This window comes from Diabrotica undecimpunctata, chromosome 3 (assembly GCF_040954645.1).
Source record: "Diabrotica undecimpunctata isolate CICGRU chromosome 3, icDiaUnde3, whole genome shotgun sequence".
Taxonomy (NCBI): Eukaryota; Metazoa; Arthropoda; class Insecta; order Coleoptera; family Chrysomelidae; genus Diabrotica; species Diabrotica undecimpunctata.
In genome coordinates this window covers 78,278,781-78,300,468 of record NC_092805.1, presented here as the reverse complement: position 1 = coordinate 78,300,468, position 21,688 = coordinate 78,278,781, and the positions used below count along the sequence as shown (strand labels likewise).

Sequence of the window (21,688 nt, the reverse complement as noted above, 5' to 3'; positions counted from 1 at the left end):
ATGACCAATATAATGGAGCGGAAAGAAGGTATTCATCAAATTATGACCAGAGAAACCGACATCCCAGATCAACAAACGAATATAGGCCGAGAAATTACAATAATTACAATAGACAACAAAATTACGATAACAGGAATGACACACAACAGAGAACATATGAAAATCACAACAGGAATAGAGATGCACAAAATCCTCCGAATAGGAATACTAACGAACAAAGGGACGATAGAAATAACCAGAGCTTCCAACAACAAAATAGAAGGGAGATGAATCATGTAGCAATAGGAAACGACAGACAAATTTCTAATTCTAATCTAATATTTTTAGATGCATTTATAAAACATAAAGCGATTAAAATTGTGATTGATTCTGGATCGGAGATATCGCTAATCAATAAAAAACTAGTAAAAGAATTAAATTTGGACAGATTTGTGTATAAGATTCCTAGGGTTGATTTAGTGGGTGCAAACAATAAAAATTTGACGACAGTAAACGAAGGCTTGGGAGTACAGATAAGAGTGGGAAACAAATTCCATATTATGAAATGTGTGGTGATTGAAGATTTAAATCATGATATAATAGCGGGAATTGATGAATTGAGGAAAAAAGATATCACCATAAATTTTTCGGAAAATAAACTGGAAATCAGAGCAGAACCAGACAACACAGGAGAAGAAAAGCAAACAGATAGGAAAACAAATTCTGGAAGGATCAATGCACAGGAAAAACGCAAAGAAATCGATATGACTGTAGAGGATAAACCGAAAGTACAAGAACAAGATCTAACAGAAAAGAAAAAGAGAAGGAAGAAAAATAAGAAGAGTTCGAAAAGAAAGCAGGAAAATAAGATGGAGACCAAAAAAAAACAGGAAATAGAAGGTACAGAAGAATTGTTGGCAACCGACGATAAAACAGAATGGAAGCAGGAAGAAAAAGAAGGTATCATCAGAGAAATGAAAGGAATAGAAACATGGTGCTCGGAATACCAAAGGGAATTAGAGGATAAAAAGAAAACAGAAGAAAAAATGGCACTGATGGACGAGAATCCAGAATTTTGTGAAGAAGTATTATGGACAGTGAACACATGTGAACAAAAGGTGGATGAAAGAAAAATAAATTGTGGAAAAAACATGGAGAAGGAAATAGAGAAGATTTTAGGAAACCATGGAGATTTTGTTAATAAAGTAAATCAAGTGGTTAAAAATTATGAACTTTCTTGTAAGGGAAAATACTTGGAAAAATTTAAAACGAAAATATATCCAATCCCGTATAAAGACAGGCAATATACGGGGTATTTTAACATTCACGACATCTATCAATATCATGAATAGATTTTAATAACATAGTGAAATAATTTGATCCTAGAAAACTTTTGTCATTTTTAAAATTTAACAAAGAGTTTTCGGCAGATCAAATGGCGGGGATTTGTTATGATATGTAAAATCGAGAAAAATATTGGTTTGTTTAAAAATATTTCAAAGTTCAAAAACATTAAAATAATTCAGATAAGTAGGATAATATCCAACAAACATTTCGAAAGAGGATAGTTATTAATTTCTTGAATTACCTGTACCAAACAAAAAGTAAGCTTTGCATAAATTATTTCTTTGTTATACTTGAGTGACCCGCATAATTTTAAGTGAAAACAAAAAGACAATTGAACGGGGTTTTCCAAAATACATTAATGCAGTGATTAGGGACAAATAGAAGAGATTTTAGATAGAGGTTTTTGTTAGTTTTTAAGAATTATAGAAAATATTATTTGTAAATAAGTTTTAGGAAATTTTATAATTATAGGTAAAAATTTGATTGTCATCGAAATGAAAAAATGGGGGAATTGTGACGAGTTTTGATTGGCGGAGATTGAAAAAGGTGGGAGAAGTATGTAGGAAAAAGTTTAGCGAGATTGAGGAGAGAGAAAAGAGAATCAGTTGGTTTCCAAGTCTGTGAGAGGAACGGTGATTGTTCTCTGGCGGTTCCTGAAATGTAGCAAGCAGTAGTGGAATGTTAGTAAGTTTTTGTGGAGTTAGTGTATCTGACAGAGGCTGAAGCAGCAAAATATTGTAAGTCATATTTCTCTACTTATATTCCAAGAGTCACTGTTCAGGCCAACGAGAGATTCAGTTTATCGTAAAGAGAAGATATTCCAAGAGTCATTTTTCACTCGGCCAACGAGAGATTCAGTTTATCGAGAGGAGAAAGGCTATCATAATTTGAATGATTTGTGCTTTTGAAGGAGATCATTAAGGACGATATACTTGCAACAATCTGTGTAAGATTGCTGTTTACATAGGGAGCGGTTGAGAGGAGATAATATAGTCTACAAGGAACAAGGATTTGGACCACTCATCATCAGAGAGAGATATTTTTGTTTCTGCAGTTTTTTTCTTTTATTGATAACACAATTTTTACTCGTAATTTAGAAAGGATATAAATATTTTGATTAGGAGAGTTAGAATAGTTTGGGATTTTGAGTTTTCAATTAATATTGTTTGTACCATAAATTTTGATTATTCACGTACGGAGAACAAAATTTTGAGAATCCTTATATGAGATTTGTTTATTGAAAACTTTTGAGTGTGAATTATTTCATTATTTTTATTTCAATATATAGTGTTAGATCATATGTGTTTTTTATTATTCCGGTATTCTCTGGACCTTACCTTTCACATGTAATAGCATAGATATTGAAGCACGAATTTAACCCTGAGATACAAGAATTAAAAATTGTGATAGCGTCATAATCATATCATTTAAATAATTTTAATTAATCAAAAAAATTAATTAGCTAATTATTGCTTGGCGCACCAAGACTCTAAATATCACAATAATATATATATATATATATATATAAACTAAGGTACACTCGAAGAGTGGTGGGTTTTTCGGTCAAAGTGGAGAAATAAAAGACATAGACATAATTCTATATATATATATATATATATATATATATATATTATTATATATATATATATATATATATATCTATTATTATATATATATATATATATATTATAAATTGTTTCAAAGGTCTAAGAAATATTTGATCTATTACAATTTTAAAACTTAGTAATTATATAATTGTCTTAAAAATATTAATTGCTTTAACAGTTGTCTTACATTGTTTATTTAAGATTGACTTACCTTCCCTCCATCGTATTTTTCTAGTATATATTTTCGATAGTAGAGCATTTCCCGAGTTTACAGTCTCTCTACTGGTTCTGGAACTTACTTGACTATCATCAATTTGTGTGCCACTTACATGGTGATCTCCTTTTATTCTAATTAAACTCCATGGTGCTTTTTCCAATCCCATAGTTATCTAAAATGAAAGCAAAATATTATACTTTATCTTTGCAGAACACATATCTTAAACTTTTATCGAGAAAGATATCGGCAAGTTGTTGTACTACCAACACCTAATCTGAGCACGGTATTCGAAAAACATTTCATAGATTAGTGATGACAAAAATGCTCACAGTAATAGATATATAAAAACACAAGTAAATATTAAAAAATAGCAATAAACAAATTAAAACATCAAAATATAAGAAAAGCATATCAACAAAAACAACTACCCTATTTAGAAAATATACACGGTGTTTCTTTTTGCATACACGATGACCTCTATATAACTTATATGAAAGCCATCAGAAAGGCAGAAAAATGTCTATGATCTACCTAAGACTCGCCGGTTGCTTTCTTTTGCCTTAGTTATTATGATATACAAAGAAATAAGCAAAAAGACTACAAATAAACTATATTTAAGAAAAATGACATAAAATAAAAGCTTATAATATATACATTTACTTCTAATAAATTCTTTATATTTACAAATTAATATACACGTGCCAAAGATATAAAAACTAGTACTTATTTCTAACCCGGAATGCTTTACTTATATAATTAAGATATTTAATAAAGGTGAATGAATTAACTTAAAAACAGATGTACGGAAACTTAATACAATACCAATTTTGGATATCTATATGTCAAACTGTTTGTCTACAGATAGAGTCATAACAGGAGTATTTTAAAATATAATACGGCAGGAAAGACTAGAGTCGTAAGGCGATACATTATTTTTGTATATAGATATAAAGTTAAACAAGCCAAACAATATTATAAAGAATATATATAGCTATATATAGCTACACATAATATCAAATAATGGTAAAAAAATATTAAATTATACTATAACATAAATACGCTAAAATAAACGTTTATATCGCGATGGACGATATAAACGTCCATCCGTCCTAAATAAATGATTTATATCGCATTTAGGCGATGGACAAACGGGTTATTGGAATGGAGACCAAGGGAAGTCAAGAGAAGCGTCGTACGATCACCTACACTATAAGCTGACGATTTAAGAAGACAAAACAAAAACTGAATGAGAGGGGTACAAGATAGATGGGGTTGAAAACCCCATAGGAAACATAGGAACATAGGAAAAGGCCTATGTTCCGCAGTGGCCTTTTGAGGCTGGATGGTGATGATGGTTTCTATGAATGTAAAAATCACGACATATAATGAAATAGTTCAGCTCACAAGATAAATTCGCAACAAAATATATATACTAGTAAACGGTACTCGATATAGCAGTAATGAAATTTTGGCAACGAATAGTATAAGTTGTACGTTACCCCATGGAAATTGGTAGTACCAGCTACCAATCTAACCTAAGTGGTAATCAAACTGTTAAATTAAATTTATTGTAAAGTAAAATTGTGGCACATTCCAAATTAAAAACAGTAAGCTGCAATTTAAATCAATTCGCCCAAATTTGATTATCTTATAACATTGTTCAAATGCTAAAAAGACAACAGGTCAAATAAAACCAATAAGTTTGGCAACGTTGAACCTTCCCTCTTCTGTTAGATTTATTATTTCCACTAACGTATTTTCGACGAAATAAAAGGAGGACCTAATATATCTCTCGTTTTAAACAGGTGTCACCCCATCTCACGTAAGGTCCATACTGACGATAGATTATTACCCAGGCTGTATATATATTGTATATATATATATATATATATATATATATATATATATATATATATATATATATATACAGTTCATCTGATTTACAAACCGTTGCACGTCATCGGCGTCATAGCCCGTGACGTCACATGATACCAACATGAAATATTTAGGCGGTAGGTGTGTTCTTTTTTAGAATCACTTTGCCAAGTACACTGGCTTTACAGCCACTAGACATATTTTATTATATACGCGTAGAACTAATATTTAAAGATTTCTATTAATGTTAACTTAAAGAAATAGACAACAATATGTTTCATTTAATTTGTATAAATGCATTATAAAACTTTTTTATGCAGAACATTTGTTCGGAACACACTGTAACTGTAATCGAACGAAGGTGAAATATTGGCATAAATTGGTAACACTTATTTGACCGTTGCGGTGTTGACACTTTTTGTACTTTATTATTTTAAATTTTAAAGTGAATACCTCTTGTTTTATATTTTTACCTATTTAATAAAATCTGTTCTTTTTAGAACAAAATTAGTGTGTTTTATTTAAAAAATGTCACGTAAGAATTTAAATAGTCGTTGTAAAAAGTATAATAATAATTATGTGACGTATTTTATTTAAAATGCATTCAGGATTTTTTTATACTTTGGCAACTATGTCAACTTCGATCTCTGACGTAGATAAAGACGTGCAACGGTTTGTAAATTAGATTGACTGTATATATATATATATATATATATATATATATATATATATATATATACATATATATATATATATATATATATATATATATATATATATATATATATATATATATATATATATATATTATATGGTTTTCCGGGTTTGAATCCTCGTTGAATAATTTTGTTTTTGATAAAAACTATTATTTTGACGTCGTTTGGGCAAGGTCGCACTTGCCATTGTCAAGTTAGATCACTAACCTAGGCCAATGTCAAGATAAATAATGAAGTGCTACCTTGCCGAAACGTCGTCAAAATATTGGTTTTTATGTTGATGGAGTCAAACCCGGAAAACCACAGGAAGCATATTATATATATATATATATATATATATATATATATATATATATATATATATATATATATATATATATATATATATATATATATCTATATATTGTTATGATGTATTGTTTGTTTGAATGATGAGCAATGAGTATTTTTAATAATATAATATATAGGGTTTTTATCGCGGTTCTCAAAGAATTAGTTTGTAAGTACTTTTTTAAATTATCTTTATTAGATCTACTATGAAACACACATATATATCTAAACTAGCTAATGTAAATTTAAAATAAACTATCTTTAAATTGAAATTCTTATGAAACTAATTAAATTCTATAGACAATGTAAAATTTAAACAAACTATCTTCAAAATTGAAATTGTTATGACACTAACTAAATTATATTAACAAAATTTTTGTACCTTTCTGTCACTGAATGCCTAAATGAACTGTTTTCCACTATATAGATTATAATCACCACTCAAATGTCTTCTTCTCAGCTTCGGTTATCCTTGTTTTTATGAAATTACTTTTTCCAATTATCAGCTTCCACCAATTTAAGATATTTTTCTTTCACAGCATTTATAAACCACCAAGCAAACCAGCAAACAGCATTTATATTTATTTTTCTTTTCTATATACCAATATCCAATCACCAAATATATTATTTAATTTTAATATTCAATTAATACTTCTTCCATTATCCAATTATCATTTATACATAACATAATTTTTAATCTTCAATATTATTTTCTTTATACTATTTCTTAATATTGATTTAACTCACTATATTGAACAATTGTAACTGATTGACTGCCTCTAACTAATTTTCATACTAAAAAACTCATAACTGATTGACTAACTGAATGGACTTTCTTACTAAACTTTCTGACTGACTGACTGAATCCAAATCACCGGGTATTTATATCTTTTTGGATGTTCCAGAACCATCTGGTAAGAAATCATGTTCCATTTGTTCTATTAAATACATGTCTGAATTTTCTGGAACAAACCATTTCGCGAACAAGGCCATCTCCGGTGATCTAGAGAATTCCATACTTTTCTATTAATAATTTTGTTGACATTTAGGCTTTTCAGATCAGAATAAACACTTAAATCAGTAAATGTATATAAATTAAACATTTTAAACTAACATTATTATTATAACCCCACTTTTTATTCGTAATAATTCTTAATTTCTATCTGTCACTTCGAGAGTATGTATATCTGGTTGCCTAATCACATGGCTCACTTAAATATATTTACAACATTAAAATACAACTTTTTACAATTATTATATGCTAATTTCTTAAAAATGCCCTCACCTAAATAATTTTTATTAAATTCTCTAGTATATAACTTCTTAAAATAACCAAATACTTGTTATATCTAATATTATCTAGTAGTGTAACTTATAAATTATTTTCTATAAACACCAATTATTCAATATATATATATATATATATATATATATATATATATATATATATATATATATATATATATATATATATATATATATATATTGTTATGATTGTTTATTTTGAGTTCAAACTTAGTTTATTGAGCCAATAAAAAAATTATAACTTATCTGTTATCAAAAGTAAAATAATCCTTATATTACCTGTGTTCGATGGATTCAAAAGATTTTCTAGTTGTCTTTTATCGGGAGAGAGAAGAAAGGATAATAATACAAATATATTATATTACAAAGATTTACGTTTCTTTATTTTATATGAACGAATAAAACAATTATTAAATTCTGTCGTTATCTTATCAATCAGCATACACGAAAATAAATCAAATTATTATGATAAGAAGATTATAAAGCTACATACATTTATATTACGTGAAAAACCAATTTTACTTAAAATTTTCTTTACTTAAAAAAAGAAACCACAAAACTTTAAACTTTTGATTAGCCTAACAAAACCTCAATTCTTAAATTTGAATGCTAATGACCATGATGTCGAAACGATCCTTCACAGATATAAAATTCAATTGTACAAACACTTACAGTTTATTTTCTTCTTGAGTTGTATGTTGGAACATACCCAGAAAAGTCCAGTCTCCTCAAAGATGTGATCTCCCTTTTTTGGCACCTCGGCTCCTTCTTTACGTCTCTGCAAACCTCCTGCAGACTACACAAAAAACACCTGATTCACTTCTCCAAACTCCGCTACTTATTTATGACACCAGGACCTCCTTTTGTCAACTTGATGCCGTAAGAATACTTTCACATATACTTTATAAAAATGCCCACGGTAGATACAAGGACCTCTTTTAATCTACTTGTTATCTCCTTCTTCAAACTATTCACTTCTTTTCGTTACGCCGGTATCCAAACTCACGAACCACACCCTATCTTGAGACACACGACTGTTTCCTTTCGATGACCAAAATATGACTGACTTCTCCTGTCTCATCATCGACTCCCAAATTCCCATTTAAAAACGAACGTCCAATCAAAAAGCTTAAATTGTGTTTACTATGATATTGGAAAAGCCTAATTTCGGTTTCAGAGAAAACTAAATAGCTTACTTTAAAATTGGTTTTTTTCAATACATCATTTATACATATTTCAAAAGATTAGAATATGGTCATTTAATACTCGACTCTACAAACAATGAAGAGATTAACTTACAGGTAAAATGTCTTCTAATTCTAAACAAAGGTTTTTTTTGATAATTTTGTTTGCAACGGAAACAAGTCGTTTGCCAAACAAATTTCTATTCTTATCTACACTAAATCTTATCTTAAATTAATATATACATTTTTGTTTATGATTTCTTAAAATTTTATTTCGATGGATCTTTTTATTTATTTTTCTTTGGTTGGGAAAGAAGAAACATAACAATATATATACATATATATATATATATATATATATATATATACATATATATATATATATATATATATATATATATATATATATATATATATATATATATATATATATATATATATATATAACTGTTTTGGATGGGTTGGAGTCAATAATAGGGCTATTGGTTAACTATTTTTTTAATCTCGAGCTTTCAATTGTGTTTACAATTATTATCAAGAGCTAAAAAAGACAAAATACTTACAAGGTTGAACTAAAAAGAAAAAACAATTTTTGTTAACTTACCAAATAAAAATTAGTTTGGTAAGTAAAAAATCACTGCTTACATGTTCAAAATATTTTATATAAAAATGTTTTGATCTAACAAATGTTTCTCCGAAAATTTCTATAATTTTGAAAACATTTTTTTTTTAATATAAAAATAATTGAATTTATAAATAAGTTCAAATAGCAACCAATTACAAATAGCCTCAATGTCATAAATGCCAACATAAAATTTTTATTTTTGACAATTATATTGCCAAAAGTAAAACTTCGTTTAAACATTCTTTTTTGTTTAGTAACAAAAAGAAGAAGATTTATTCACCCTTGACAGATGTCTGAAAGAATGTGATAGATATATGGAGAATTGAATATGACATTTTACAATTTTTATATATAAATCATAAAGAAAGAATATAATTATATATTTTACTTAAATTTTGAATCTCAGATCTTTTGTTTAAACTCTTATCATTTTTGCTAATACAAACCATTTCCAAAAAAGTCCTTTTAAATTTATTACTTTCACTACATAAAATTTTAATGTTATCAAAATCCATAATATGGTCTTTATCGATTACATGTTCTGCCAAAGCACAAGATGGTTTTTTAATTCTGCAATCACTTTTGTGAGAAATAATGCGATTTGAAAGATTTCTTCCGGTCTCACCAACATATTCAGCCTCACACTGAGTACAACTAATGCTGTATACTAAATTCGTTTTTTCAAATTTGTCTATAGGATATTTAGTTTTAGAATATAAAGATGAAATAGTTTTGATGTTCTTTGTTGCTATTTTTATATTGTCAATAACCTTTAGTGTTTGTATTAATTTAGGTGTTAATGATGGTATAAAAGGTAGTGAATGATAATAGATGTTCTGATTGTTAGATACAATGTTTTGAGATTGAGCAAAAAATGGTGTTAAATTATTTATATTACCAATATTAGAAAAAAGCATCCTATGTAGCATATCTGGAGGATAAGAGTTTTCAATTAGAATATTTTTTAATAACTGAAGATCTTCCTGTAGATAATCTGGATGAGAAAGTTTTAAAACACGTTCTTTTAATCCTGTTATAAGGTTCATTTTCATCTTATTTGGATGGTGAGAGTAATAGCTTATAAATCTATTACTACATATGGGTTTTCTGAACCATTTGGTTTTCAACATATTGTCTGTATTTCTTACAATTCTCATGTCAAGGAATGGTAGAGAATTATCTACCTCTTCCTCAACTGTGAATTGTATATGCTGATTATGACTGTTGAAAATGTTGACTGTTTCATGAATTTTGTGTTTAGGAAGTGCCAAAACTAAATCATCTACATATCTCTTAATAAAAGGAATGAAAAAAGTGCAATTACTGATACAATCACTGATAACATCATCCATGACATAGCTACTTAGAATGGGTGAAAGACTAGATCCCATAGGACTACCAAAAATTTGTTTATAAAATACACCATTAAATATAAAAATATTAGAATCAAAAACAAAGTTGATAAGTGTTTTGAAATGTAATAAGTCAATATTAGTGTGTTGTGAAATCTCATTCCAATGTTTTTCAACACTACTTATGATTAAATCTAAAGGCAAATTAGTAAAAAGAGATGTTACATCAAAACTAACTAAAACATAATTTTGTGGTAATTGGAAATTATTAATGAAAGAACTAAAATCAAATGAATCTTTAATGTAAAAATTGTTGTTTAAATTATAAGCATTAGTTAAGATGTCAGTGAGGAGCTGTGCTATTGGTCCATTAGGAGGGCATAAAGATGAAACAATTGGTCTCATAGATAAAGTTGGTTTATGTATTTTTGGCAGAGCATAGAACCGTGGAGCAATAGAATTATAAATTTTGAGCTCTTTTGCTTTTTTATTATCAATAAATTTCTTTATGTTTAATTTAGATACTAGACAATTTGCTTTTTGTTGCAAAGTACAAACAGGACTCCTTCTAAGTGTAGTGTAATACTTAGTATCATTTAAGAGTTCTCCAGTTTTTTGTAGATAATCCTCTTTGTACATTACAACAGTTACGTTACCTTTATCGCTTTTAACAATATAAATTTCAGGATGGTTTTTTTGCATAAAGAAGTCAAAGATCATTTTTTAAATAAATACTATATGCAAACTAAACTTTTTCTTAAAAACCATCCTGAAATTTATATTGTTAAAAGCGATAAAGGTAACGTAACTGTTGTAATGTACAAAGAGGATTATCTACAAAAAACTGGAGAACTCTTAAATGATACTAAGTATTACACTACACTTAGAAGGAGTCCTGTTTGTACTTTGCAACAAAAAGCAAATTGTCTAGTATCTAAATTAAACATAAAGAAATTTATTGATAATAAAAAAGCAAAAGAGCTCAAAATTTATAATTCTATTGCTCCACGGTTCTATGCTCTGCCAAAAATACATAAACCAACTTTATCTATGAGACCAATTGTTTCATCTTTATGCCCTCCTAATGGACCAATAGCACAGCTCCTCACTGACATCTTAACTAATGCTTATAATTTAAACAACAATTTTTACATTAAAGATTCATTTGATTTTAGTTCTTTCATTAATAATTTCCAATTACCACAAAATTATGTTTTAGTTAGTTTTGATGTAACATCTCTTTTTACTAATTTGCCTTTAGATTTAATCATAAGTAGTGTTGAAAAACATTGGAATGAGATTTCACAACACACTAATATTGACTTATTACATTTCAAAACACTTATCAACTTTGTTTTTGATTCTAATATTTTTATATTTAATGGTGTATTTTATAAACAAATTTTTGGTAGTCCTATGGGATCTAGTCTTTCACCCATTCTAAGTAGCTATGTCATGGATGATGTTATCAGTGATTGTATCAGTAATTGCACTTTTTTCATTCCTTTTATTAAGAGATATGTAGATGATTTAGTTTTGGCACTTCCTAAACACAAAATTCATGAAACAGTCAACATTTTCAACAGTCATAATCAGCATATACAATTCACAGTTGAGGAAGAGGTAGATAATTCTCTACCATTCCTTGACATGAGAATTGTAAGAAATACAGACAATATGTTGAAAACCAAATGGTTCAGAAAACCCATATGTAGTAATAGATTTATAAGCTATTACTCTCACCATCCAAATAAGATGAAAATGAACCTTATAACAGGATTAAAAGAACGTGTTTTAAAACTTTCTCATCCAGATTATCTACAGGAAGATCTTCAGTTATTAAAAAATATTCTAATTGAAAACTCTTATCCTCCAGATATGCTACATAGGATGCTTTTTTCTAATATTGGTAATATAAATAATTTAACACCATTTTTTGCTCAATCTCAAAACATTGTATCTAACAATCAGAACATCTATTATCATTCACTACCTTTTATACCATCATTAACACCTAAATTAATACAAACACTAAAGGTTATTGACAATATAAAAATAGCAACAAAGAACATCAAAACTATTTCATCTTTATATTCTAAAACTAAATATCCTATAGACAAATTTGAAAAAACGAATTTAGTATACAGCATTAGTTGTACTCAGTGTGAGGCTGAATATGTTGGTGAGACCGGAAGAAATCTTTCAAATCGCATTATTTCTCACAAAAGTGATTGCAGAATTAAAAAACCATCTTGTGCTTTGGCAGAACATGTAATCGATAAAGACCATATTATGGATTTTGATAACATTAAAATTTTATGTAGTGAAAGTAATAAATTTAAAAGGACTTTTTTGGAAATGGTTTGTATTAGCAAAAATGATAAGAGTTTAAACAAAAGATCTGAGATTCAAAATTTAAGTAAAATATATAATTATATTCTTTCTTTATGATTTATATATAAAAATTGTAAAATGTCATATTCAATTCTCCATATATCTATCACATTCTTTCAGACATCTGTCAAGGGTGAATAAATCTTCTTCTTTTTGTTACTAAACAAAAAAGAATGTTTAAACGAAGTTTTACTTTTGGCAATATAATTGTCAAAAATAAAAATTTTATGTTGGCATTTATGACATTGAGGCTATTTGTAATTGGTTGCTATTTGAACTTATTTATAAATTCAATTATTTTTATATTAAAAAAAAATGTTTTCAAAATTATAGAAATTTTCGGAGAAACATTTGTTAGATCAAAACATTTTTATATAAAATATTTTGAACATGTAAGCAGTGATTTTTTACTTACCAAACTAATTTTTATTTGGTAAGTTAACAAAAATTGTTTTTTCTTTTTAGTTCAACCTTGTAAGTATTTTGTCTTTTTTAGCTCTTGATAATAATTGTAAACACAATTGAAAGCTCGAGATTAAAAAAATAGTTAACCAATAGCCCTATTATTGACTCCAACCCATCCAAAACAGTTATATATTTGTTCCAAACGAGTCACAAGTACTTCTTTTTTCTTATATATATATATATATATATATATATATATATATATATATATATATATATATGAAAAAGGATAATGCAATTGAATAATAAAAGTAAAATATAATGGCATCTCTTGCAAAACAGAAAACAAAAAAAGGTATATCGATGGAAGGCAACCGTATATACGTATTTCTGACTATTGGTCGTCTTCAGTACGGTGCAGCCAAGTTAGAAAAAGGAGCATGTTAACTTGGGAAATGATCACTACAGGAGCAATGCGACCAATTTGTGGCATTAGAGTTAGACGACCCTGATGATTTCCAGGGCAACAACTAACAATAACCACGGGGGAAGCTACAGCCACCTGGATAAAGGTATGTCAAACGTTGAATGACGTGAGTTGTTGTTTCGAATGGTACATTAATGGGTGAAGATTTAACGAAGACCAACTACCAAGAATTGAATTATGATAAAAGAAAAGTCATTTGGAAACCAAACGAAAGGAATACTGCCGTAGGTGCCTAAATTTTTTCTATTACTTATTTTTTCCAACTTTCCATTGGATAAATAACATATCAATTCTTCATTTATAATTTTAAACAAGAAGAAACAACGAAGGCCCTCTACTTTTTTAGAGTTTAGCACCTTGTTGAATAATATTACCCAGATAAATATGTTAATAAATACAAAAATCTGTATTTATATAGCGCGGCGATGGACACTTGTTATATGCGACCTACTTTGGTTTATTGATATTCAAAACAAATTTCAATCAATTAACTAAATGGAATCATCGCCGTGGCCTTCTTACTTTTGACTACGACTATATGTACCTATTCCTCAAATATCGATATAAATACGTGTGATAATGAATTAATAAATTTTGTATGCGCTGTCAAGTGTTATGTATTTTCATTGGTCCTTTAAGTGCTTAAATTATTAAATTTTGTTCATATTACGAGAATAAAACTGGCGTAGTTTTTGTACTAAGGATTTTAAAAATGCCTAGCAAATAAAAAAAACTTATATTATATAAAATGATGATAAAGAGAGCAACCAGGTCTGCTTAAAATTAGAGTCAAATATACTATGGAGCTGAAATCGAAGGTGAACATGACAAAGAAAATAAACTCGATTAATGCTAAAACTGAAATTACACAGATTAGAAATGATATAGGAGCTATTAAAATTGTAGGTATATATTAATCGTAGAAAGTTTAAAATTGAAATATGGAACATACAGAATTTAAAAAATAAGGAAGAAAAACTCATAGATGTATTTAAAAAAAAACAAGGTTCATGATGTTGGGAACAACAGAGAATAACGAAAGAGGTAATTGATGCTTAACGATAAAAAATGATCATAACTTAATTTTCAGTGAAGTTAGAAGTTTATTTCTGAAAGGTTACTAGGATTAGATTACGACACCGGAAAAAATTAAAAGATAACTATTATTTTGTAGGGTATGGATTATCCGATGACGAAGCTTAGGAAAAGAACCTTTTGGGATAGTTTGAAGAATGAGATGGACATTCTGGACAACAAAGAAATAGTAACTGGAGATTTTAATGGAAGGGTAGAAATAAGTGATCAACTATCCAGTCGGAAAAAATGGAAATATAATGAAAAACAAGAACTGAAATAGAGTCATAGATTTCTGTCTGAATTACAACCTAGTAGTCTGTAACACACTTTCTAAACACAAAGATATATATATATATATATATATATATATATATATATATATATATATATATATACATACATATAAATACTCCAAAATCATGGAAAGTAGAAAAGAAAGATCTATAGTCGATTTAATTAAAGTTCAAAAAGGATCTATCGAGATAGATCTTTTTTGAACTAGAGGATTTATCTACAGGATGTACGTATTAAGAGAGGATATGAAATCAGCTCTAATCATTTAGAAGCAAATGCTAGGATAAAAAACAACACTCCTTTTTGAGACTTACAAACTCTATATACATATATATATATATATATATATATATATATATATATATATATATATTAATATATATGTCTAAAGTTCCTCGAATAAAAACGTACAATTGTGGAACTTGAATGTTAGGAGAAAATATTAAGATATACTTACAGAGAAGCTAGCGAGAATAAATTGGAAATAACATGCAGATATCGAAAGTATAATGGGAACTGTTAAAAAAAAAACAGTGTACCAAGTAGCTAAAGACGTTTGTGGATATACAGCTATTAATTAGAAAAAATATACAGCATGGTGAAATAACCAAATAAAAATAGAAGTACAGTTAAACAAGTAGCTCTGGAAGACATATGGGACAACGAAATAATTATAATAATTATGAGAAGTATAAAAAGCGAAGAAGAGTAGTTAAGTAGAGACAATCAAAAATGCTAAGACACAAAGGTGAGAAGAGTTTGTACATAAAATAGAAAGCAACAGATGCAACCGGCAAACTACTAGTCATCGAAGAACATATATAATGGAAAGGTGGTACAAGCATTTCAAAGGAGTGCTAAATACAGACGAATGTATTGAAGTGCAAAATAAAATCAATATCAAGACAATATCAGCACACATATTAAAAAAAGGTTCAAAAGATAAAATAATATTAGAAGAAGCCGTAGACACGGTAAGCATATTAAAGAAGGGGAAAGCAGCAGGCTCAGATAAAATTAAGCAGGAAATGATAAAATACATGCCAGAAGCCAGAGTACCACTACTGCAAAAAATTATAAATTTAGCCTGGAATACCTTCTAAATATACAAGAAATGTGATAAAAAAAATGTCCCGTCCCGTCCAACTAATCATTCAATGACCCCCGTAGAGGTTCATAATTGTCTCAAACCTTAGAATTTGGGGACATATGACCCTTAAAAAATTTTGGGTATCGTATCACGTCGTTTGCATAAATTGCAATGGATTGCAATAAATCAGTGCTTTGTTTGTCGAGTTAAAAATTTTTAAATCTTCATATCTACGAATATTTTCTTCAGAGTTTGTGTGTTTTTTGTTTTTTTTTTTGTTAAGTTCGTTTTAAATAATCAGTAAAGTTCACAGTACATATATAATAACTTCGATAATATACTACATATTTAGTTGTAAGTTATAAACTTTTAACATCTGTATTTCTTATAAACTCTATGTCATCTATTGTATTTTAGAGAACTGATAAAGCTTTAGAAATATAAAACGAAACGTCTTCGATAAACTTATGAAGTAGTTGACTTCTTTTTTTGTTTGCCAACTTGAATGACCAATTAAACATCTGTATTCACTAGTTGAATACTTGAAGTATAAACTGACGGTCGTAGTCTTTACAATGTCTACTTATTGTCATTTGTTCTTATTACTTTTGTGTCTAAAAATGGTATACTAAAATCTGTCTCAGTTTCAATTGTAAACTGAAGATGTTTATTAAATGAATTAAAAATGTTTAGTGTGGTATTGATGTGATAAGATGGAACTGCACATATGATGTCATCGAAATTTGAAAAATTAAAACAAAATTGAACAACAGAAGAATTTTTTTATTACGTTGTAGAACATCTAATGTTATGCCTAAGTACGTTCGGAACAGTACATGTAATCTACGCAGCTTATTATACGTAGGTAATGACAAAATTTTAAATATTAAAGTAGATAAATTCATTAATGAGATCCATAAAAAAACATTAAATTTAGAAATAAAGATAACTTGCAATAATGTTTCAAATGCGAAGAATGATATTAATAAGATTAAGTGTGAGTTGCAGCAATTTGTTCCTATTAACATATTAATTGAATATGAACTAAGGTTAAAAAAGAGCTTTTCAAATGTTTTTAACAAAGTGAAACTTAATAACATAAAAAAATTTGAACAGCTAACTAATAACTTATTTTCCAACCAATTATTTTTAAACAATGACAAATGGTTCAAAAACTTGTCCAGCGTTGACTTTTCAAAAGAAGTGTCTGATTTTCTCTCTCTTGGTCCAAAATTTAGTGTTGAGTGTACACCCCCAGATTTTAAGTTAGATATTTTTTTAGCTAATGTAGAAAATATCATCGATGAGGTAAGAGTTGAATCTAAAGATATTCTTAGGGCACAAGTAACAAATGTAGTAACTAATTACTTACAAAATTTAAAATCTAAACCCCCAACAACAATAAACAAAGTGTTTAAGTATGTAAAACAATATTTAAAGTTACATTCAGACATATACATTTTACAATCTGACAAAGGTGGATGTACGGTAGCTATGAACAAACAGGAGTATATAGACAAAACCTTAACGTTGTTAAACGACAAATCGACTTATAAAGGTTTGGACAAAGATCCTACGTCAGTGATACAAAAAAAACTATAATGACCTAATAAAAACCTTAAAAAACCAAGATCAACTTACTGAACAAGTTGCAAAAAATTTGATAATTTATGACTCATGTTTCCCTAAACTTTATTGTTTGCCTAAAATTCAAGACCTATTGTAAGTTCTGTAAAATCTACTACCTATAACATTTCTAAATTCCTTGCTGATACATTAACTGATGCCTTTGTTGTTGTTTTATTTTTGTTATTTTTATTTTCACATTTGAAATGATTTTAATTTTTTATCGTATAGCTGTAACGAACGTGCTTAAGACAATTTAATCTTGACATTCAATATTTTTATTTGCGAAATCTTTTAAATTCTGTAAGTGTTTTAAAATGTATTTGTACGCCATTTTTTGTAATGTTCAAATTGTTTTAGTTTACTTCTGAAGAAGCTGTTAAATAAATGGCGAAATATTGAGTAATTAAGAAAAAAGAAAGATTTTTATTACAGACCACTTTACCCGATAATTTGAACTTATTTATATATATATTATATATATATATATATATATATATATATATATATATATATATATATATATATATATACCGTAGAACGGGGTGACTTTGTTTTAGATATATTTATATATGTATATACATATATATATATATATATATATATATATATATATATATACATACATATATATATATATATATATATATATATATATATATATATATATATATATATACCGTAGAACGGGGTGACTTTGTTAATTTTTTTATATTTTCTTACGTAACTTTTGAATGGGTGATCCCAAAAATGTGGAAAAATGTCCATTGGGATGCATCTTATGTTTATGTAATTTATACTGTTAGTATATATATCTTTAAATTGAGGATTTTCTCAAAAAAAATAAGTAATGGTATATAAGTTCTGTAAAATCTACTACCTATAACATTTCTAAATTCCTTGCTGATACATTAACTGATGCCTTTGTTGTTGTTTTATTTTTGTTATTTTTATTTTCACATTTGAAATGATTTTAATTTTTTATCGTATAGCTGTAACGAACGTGCTTAAGACAATTTAATCTTGACATTCAATATTTTTATTTGCGAAATCTTTTAAATTCTGTAAGTGTTTTAAAATGTATTTGTACGCCATTTTTTGTAATGTTCAAATTGTTTTAGTTTACTTCTGAAAAAAGAAAGATTTTTATTACAGACCACTTTACCCGATAATTTGAACTTATTTATATATATATATATATAAACTCCTGGACAAAATTATCGCACCACTTTAAATAATTTAAAAATTTACAATATGAACACAAAATAAAACTAAGTTACATTGAAATAATACTAAACACCTACAAATAAGTCCAACATGACTTTATCATGACCTTAATTTGCCTTATTATTTCTTTAAAAATTTGTTTTTGTCGGAAATACGTAAATACGCTAGCATAACTCCAAATTGCAAAAAGAAAAAAATCAGTAAAGTAACACAATAAAATGCATCTGGGTCATCACTTATACCGTGTAGGCCGTCCCCTACTTCTTATGACTGCATTTATGCGTCGAAGCATGCTTGATATTAAATGTTCAACAAAAGTTTGCGGAATATTCTCCCATTCTTCAATAACGGTCTCAATGAGTTGGTTGTGATTGGCAATAGGGAGTCGACGACTTCGAATCTTTTTTTTAGATAGTCCCATAGATGCTCTATGGGATTCATGTCCGGACTGTTAGGTGGCCACTCTAATAATGGAATATCAACATCATTTAGATAGCCAATAACCTGTCGAGCCACATAAGGACGAGCGTTGTTTTGCATGAATAAAAAATTAGGTCCAAGAAACGGAGCAAAAGGCAGTACAGGTTCGACAATAATGTTGTCTAAGTAATAATGGGCATTCATAGACCTCGTACGTATGGGGACCAACTCCGTACGAGCTTCAAAACAAATTCCCCCCAAAACATATTAGAGCCACCACCAAAAGGTACTTTAAGAGAGATATTGCAGCTGGCAAACCTTTTTCCTCGCCTTAGCCAGACACGCTCACGACCATCTGGAGCTTTTAGGCTTACTCTTGTCTCATCGGAGAAAAGAACTCGTTTCCAATCATCGATGGTCCAATTTTGATGCAATCTTGCAAAATTCAATCTCTGAACCCTGTGTTCTCTGGTAAGCAAGGGTTTTTTGGCCGGTTTTCTGTTGCTCATTTCTGCTTCATGTAAATGTCTTCTAACTGTTCGAGACGATATCTTGACATTTCGAACATCTGCTAGTTCATTTTTTAGCATATTGCTATAGCAAATTGTGACTCTCCTATCTCTGAGCGCACGTTGTCTCAAAAAACGATCATCAATTTGATTAGTGTAACGTTTTCGCCTTTGCCCTGGTCATCGATGGTACTACTCTGTTTCATTATATCGTCTCACCTTGCAACTGATGCTGGAATGATGTCTTCCTAACAAACCTGCAACGTATCGCATTGAATATCCTTCATCTAGGAGAGTCGATGCTCGCACTGCCATCGACAAATTTCTTTGGCGGTTTATTTTTTTATTTGATTTCTATGCAAATGAACTTCCAAACATGTATGTGATAAAAAAAAACATCACAATAAAAAGCTTGTTTCCCACAATCACTTTGATTGAATCGGTACTTTTTATAAAAAGTTTAACTCATTTTTAATCTAAAACGAAGTTTAATACAAATTATTGTTAAAACAAGACTATTATTAGCTTATATAACAACTGTCACTGTCAGACAAGGTCCATAGGCAACTTGTCGTACAGTAAATTATCAATAAATAAAGATTATTGAGAAAAATATGAGTGGTGCGTTAATTTTGTCCAAGAGTTTATATATATATATATATATATATATATATATATATATATATATATATATATATATATATATATATATATATATATATATATATATATATATATATATATATGTATATGTATATATATATATATATATGTATATACATATATAAATATATATGTATATATATATATATATATATATATATATATATATATATATATATATAACATATATATAACATTTCTAAATTCCTTGCTGATACATTAACTGATGCCTTTGTTGTTGTTTTATTTTTGTTATTTTTATTTTCACATTTGAAATGAAATTTGAATTTTTTATCGTATAGCTGTAACGAACGTGCTTAAGACAATTTAATCTTGACATTCAATATTTTTATTTGCGAAATCTTTTAAATTCTGTAAGTGTTTTAAAATGTATTTGTACGCCATTTTTTGTAATGTTCAAATTGTTTTAGTTTACTTCTGAAGAAGCTGTTAAATAAATGGCGAAATATTGAGTAATTAAGAAAAAAGAAAGATTTTTATTACAGACCACTTTACCCGATAATTTGAACTTATTTATATATATATATATATATATATATATATGTATATGTATATGTATATATATATATGTATATACATATATAAATATATATGTATATATATATATATATATATATATATATATATATATATATATATATATATATATATATATATATATATATATATATATATATATATATATATATATATATATATATATATATATATATATATGTATATACATATATAAATATATATGTATATATATATATACATATATATATATATATATATATATATATATATATATATATATATACATATATATATACATACATATATATATATATATATATCTACGGCATAAAGTGGACTCCGCCCATGTTAAAATTCAGGTTCAAGTGAGCTCCGTGGTCAAGTGGCCACCGATATACGGAGCTCACTTGACCATTCCA

The 21,688-nt window shown here is 27.7% G+C and overlaps 1 protein-coding gene across 8 annotated transcripts in view; it reads right to left on the bottom strand.

The window, feature by feature from the left end:
• Nucleotides 1-21,688, bottom strand: part of LOC140436940 (scavenger receptor class B member 1-like) — a 514,509-nt gene that overhangs the window by 207,969 nt on the left and 284,852 nt on the right. For all 8 annotated transcript variants that reach the window (XM_072526114.1, XM_072526115.1, XM_072526111.1 and 5 more), the window contains exon 2: nucleotides 3,145-3,322. In XM_072526114.1, coding sequence (XP_072382215.1) covers nucleotides 3,145-3,316 — 172 coding nt within the window. In that variant the 5' untranslated portion in view covers nucleotides 3,317-3,322. The remainder of the gene's footprint in view (nucleotides 1-3,144; nucleotides 3,323-21,688) is intronic.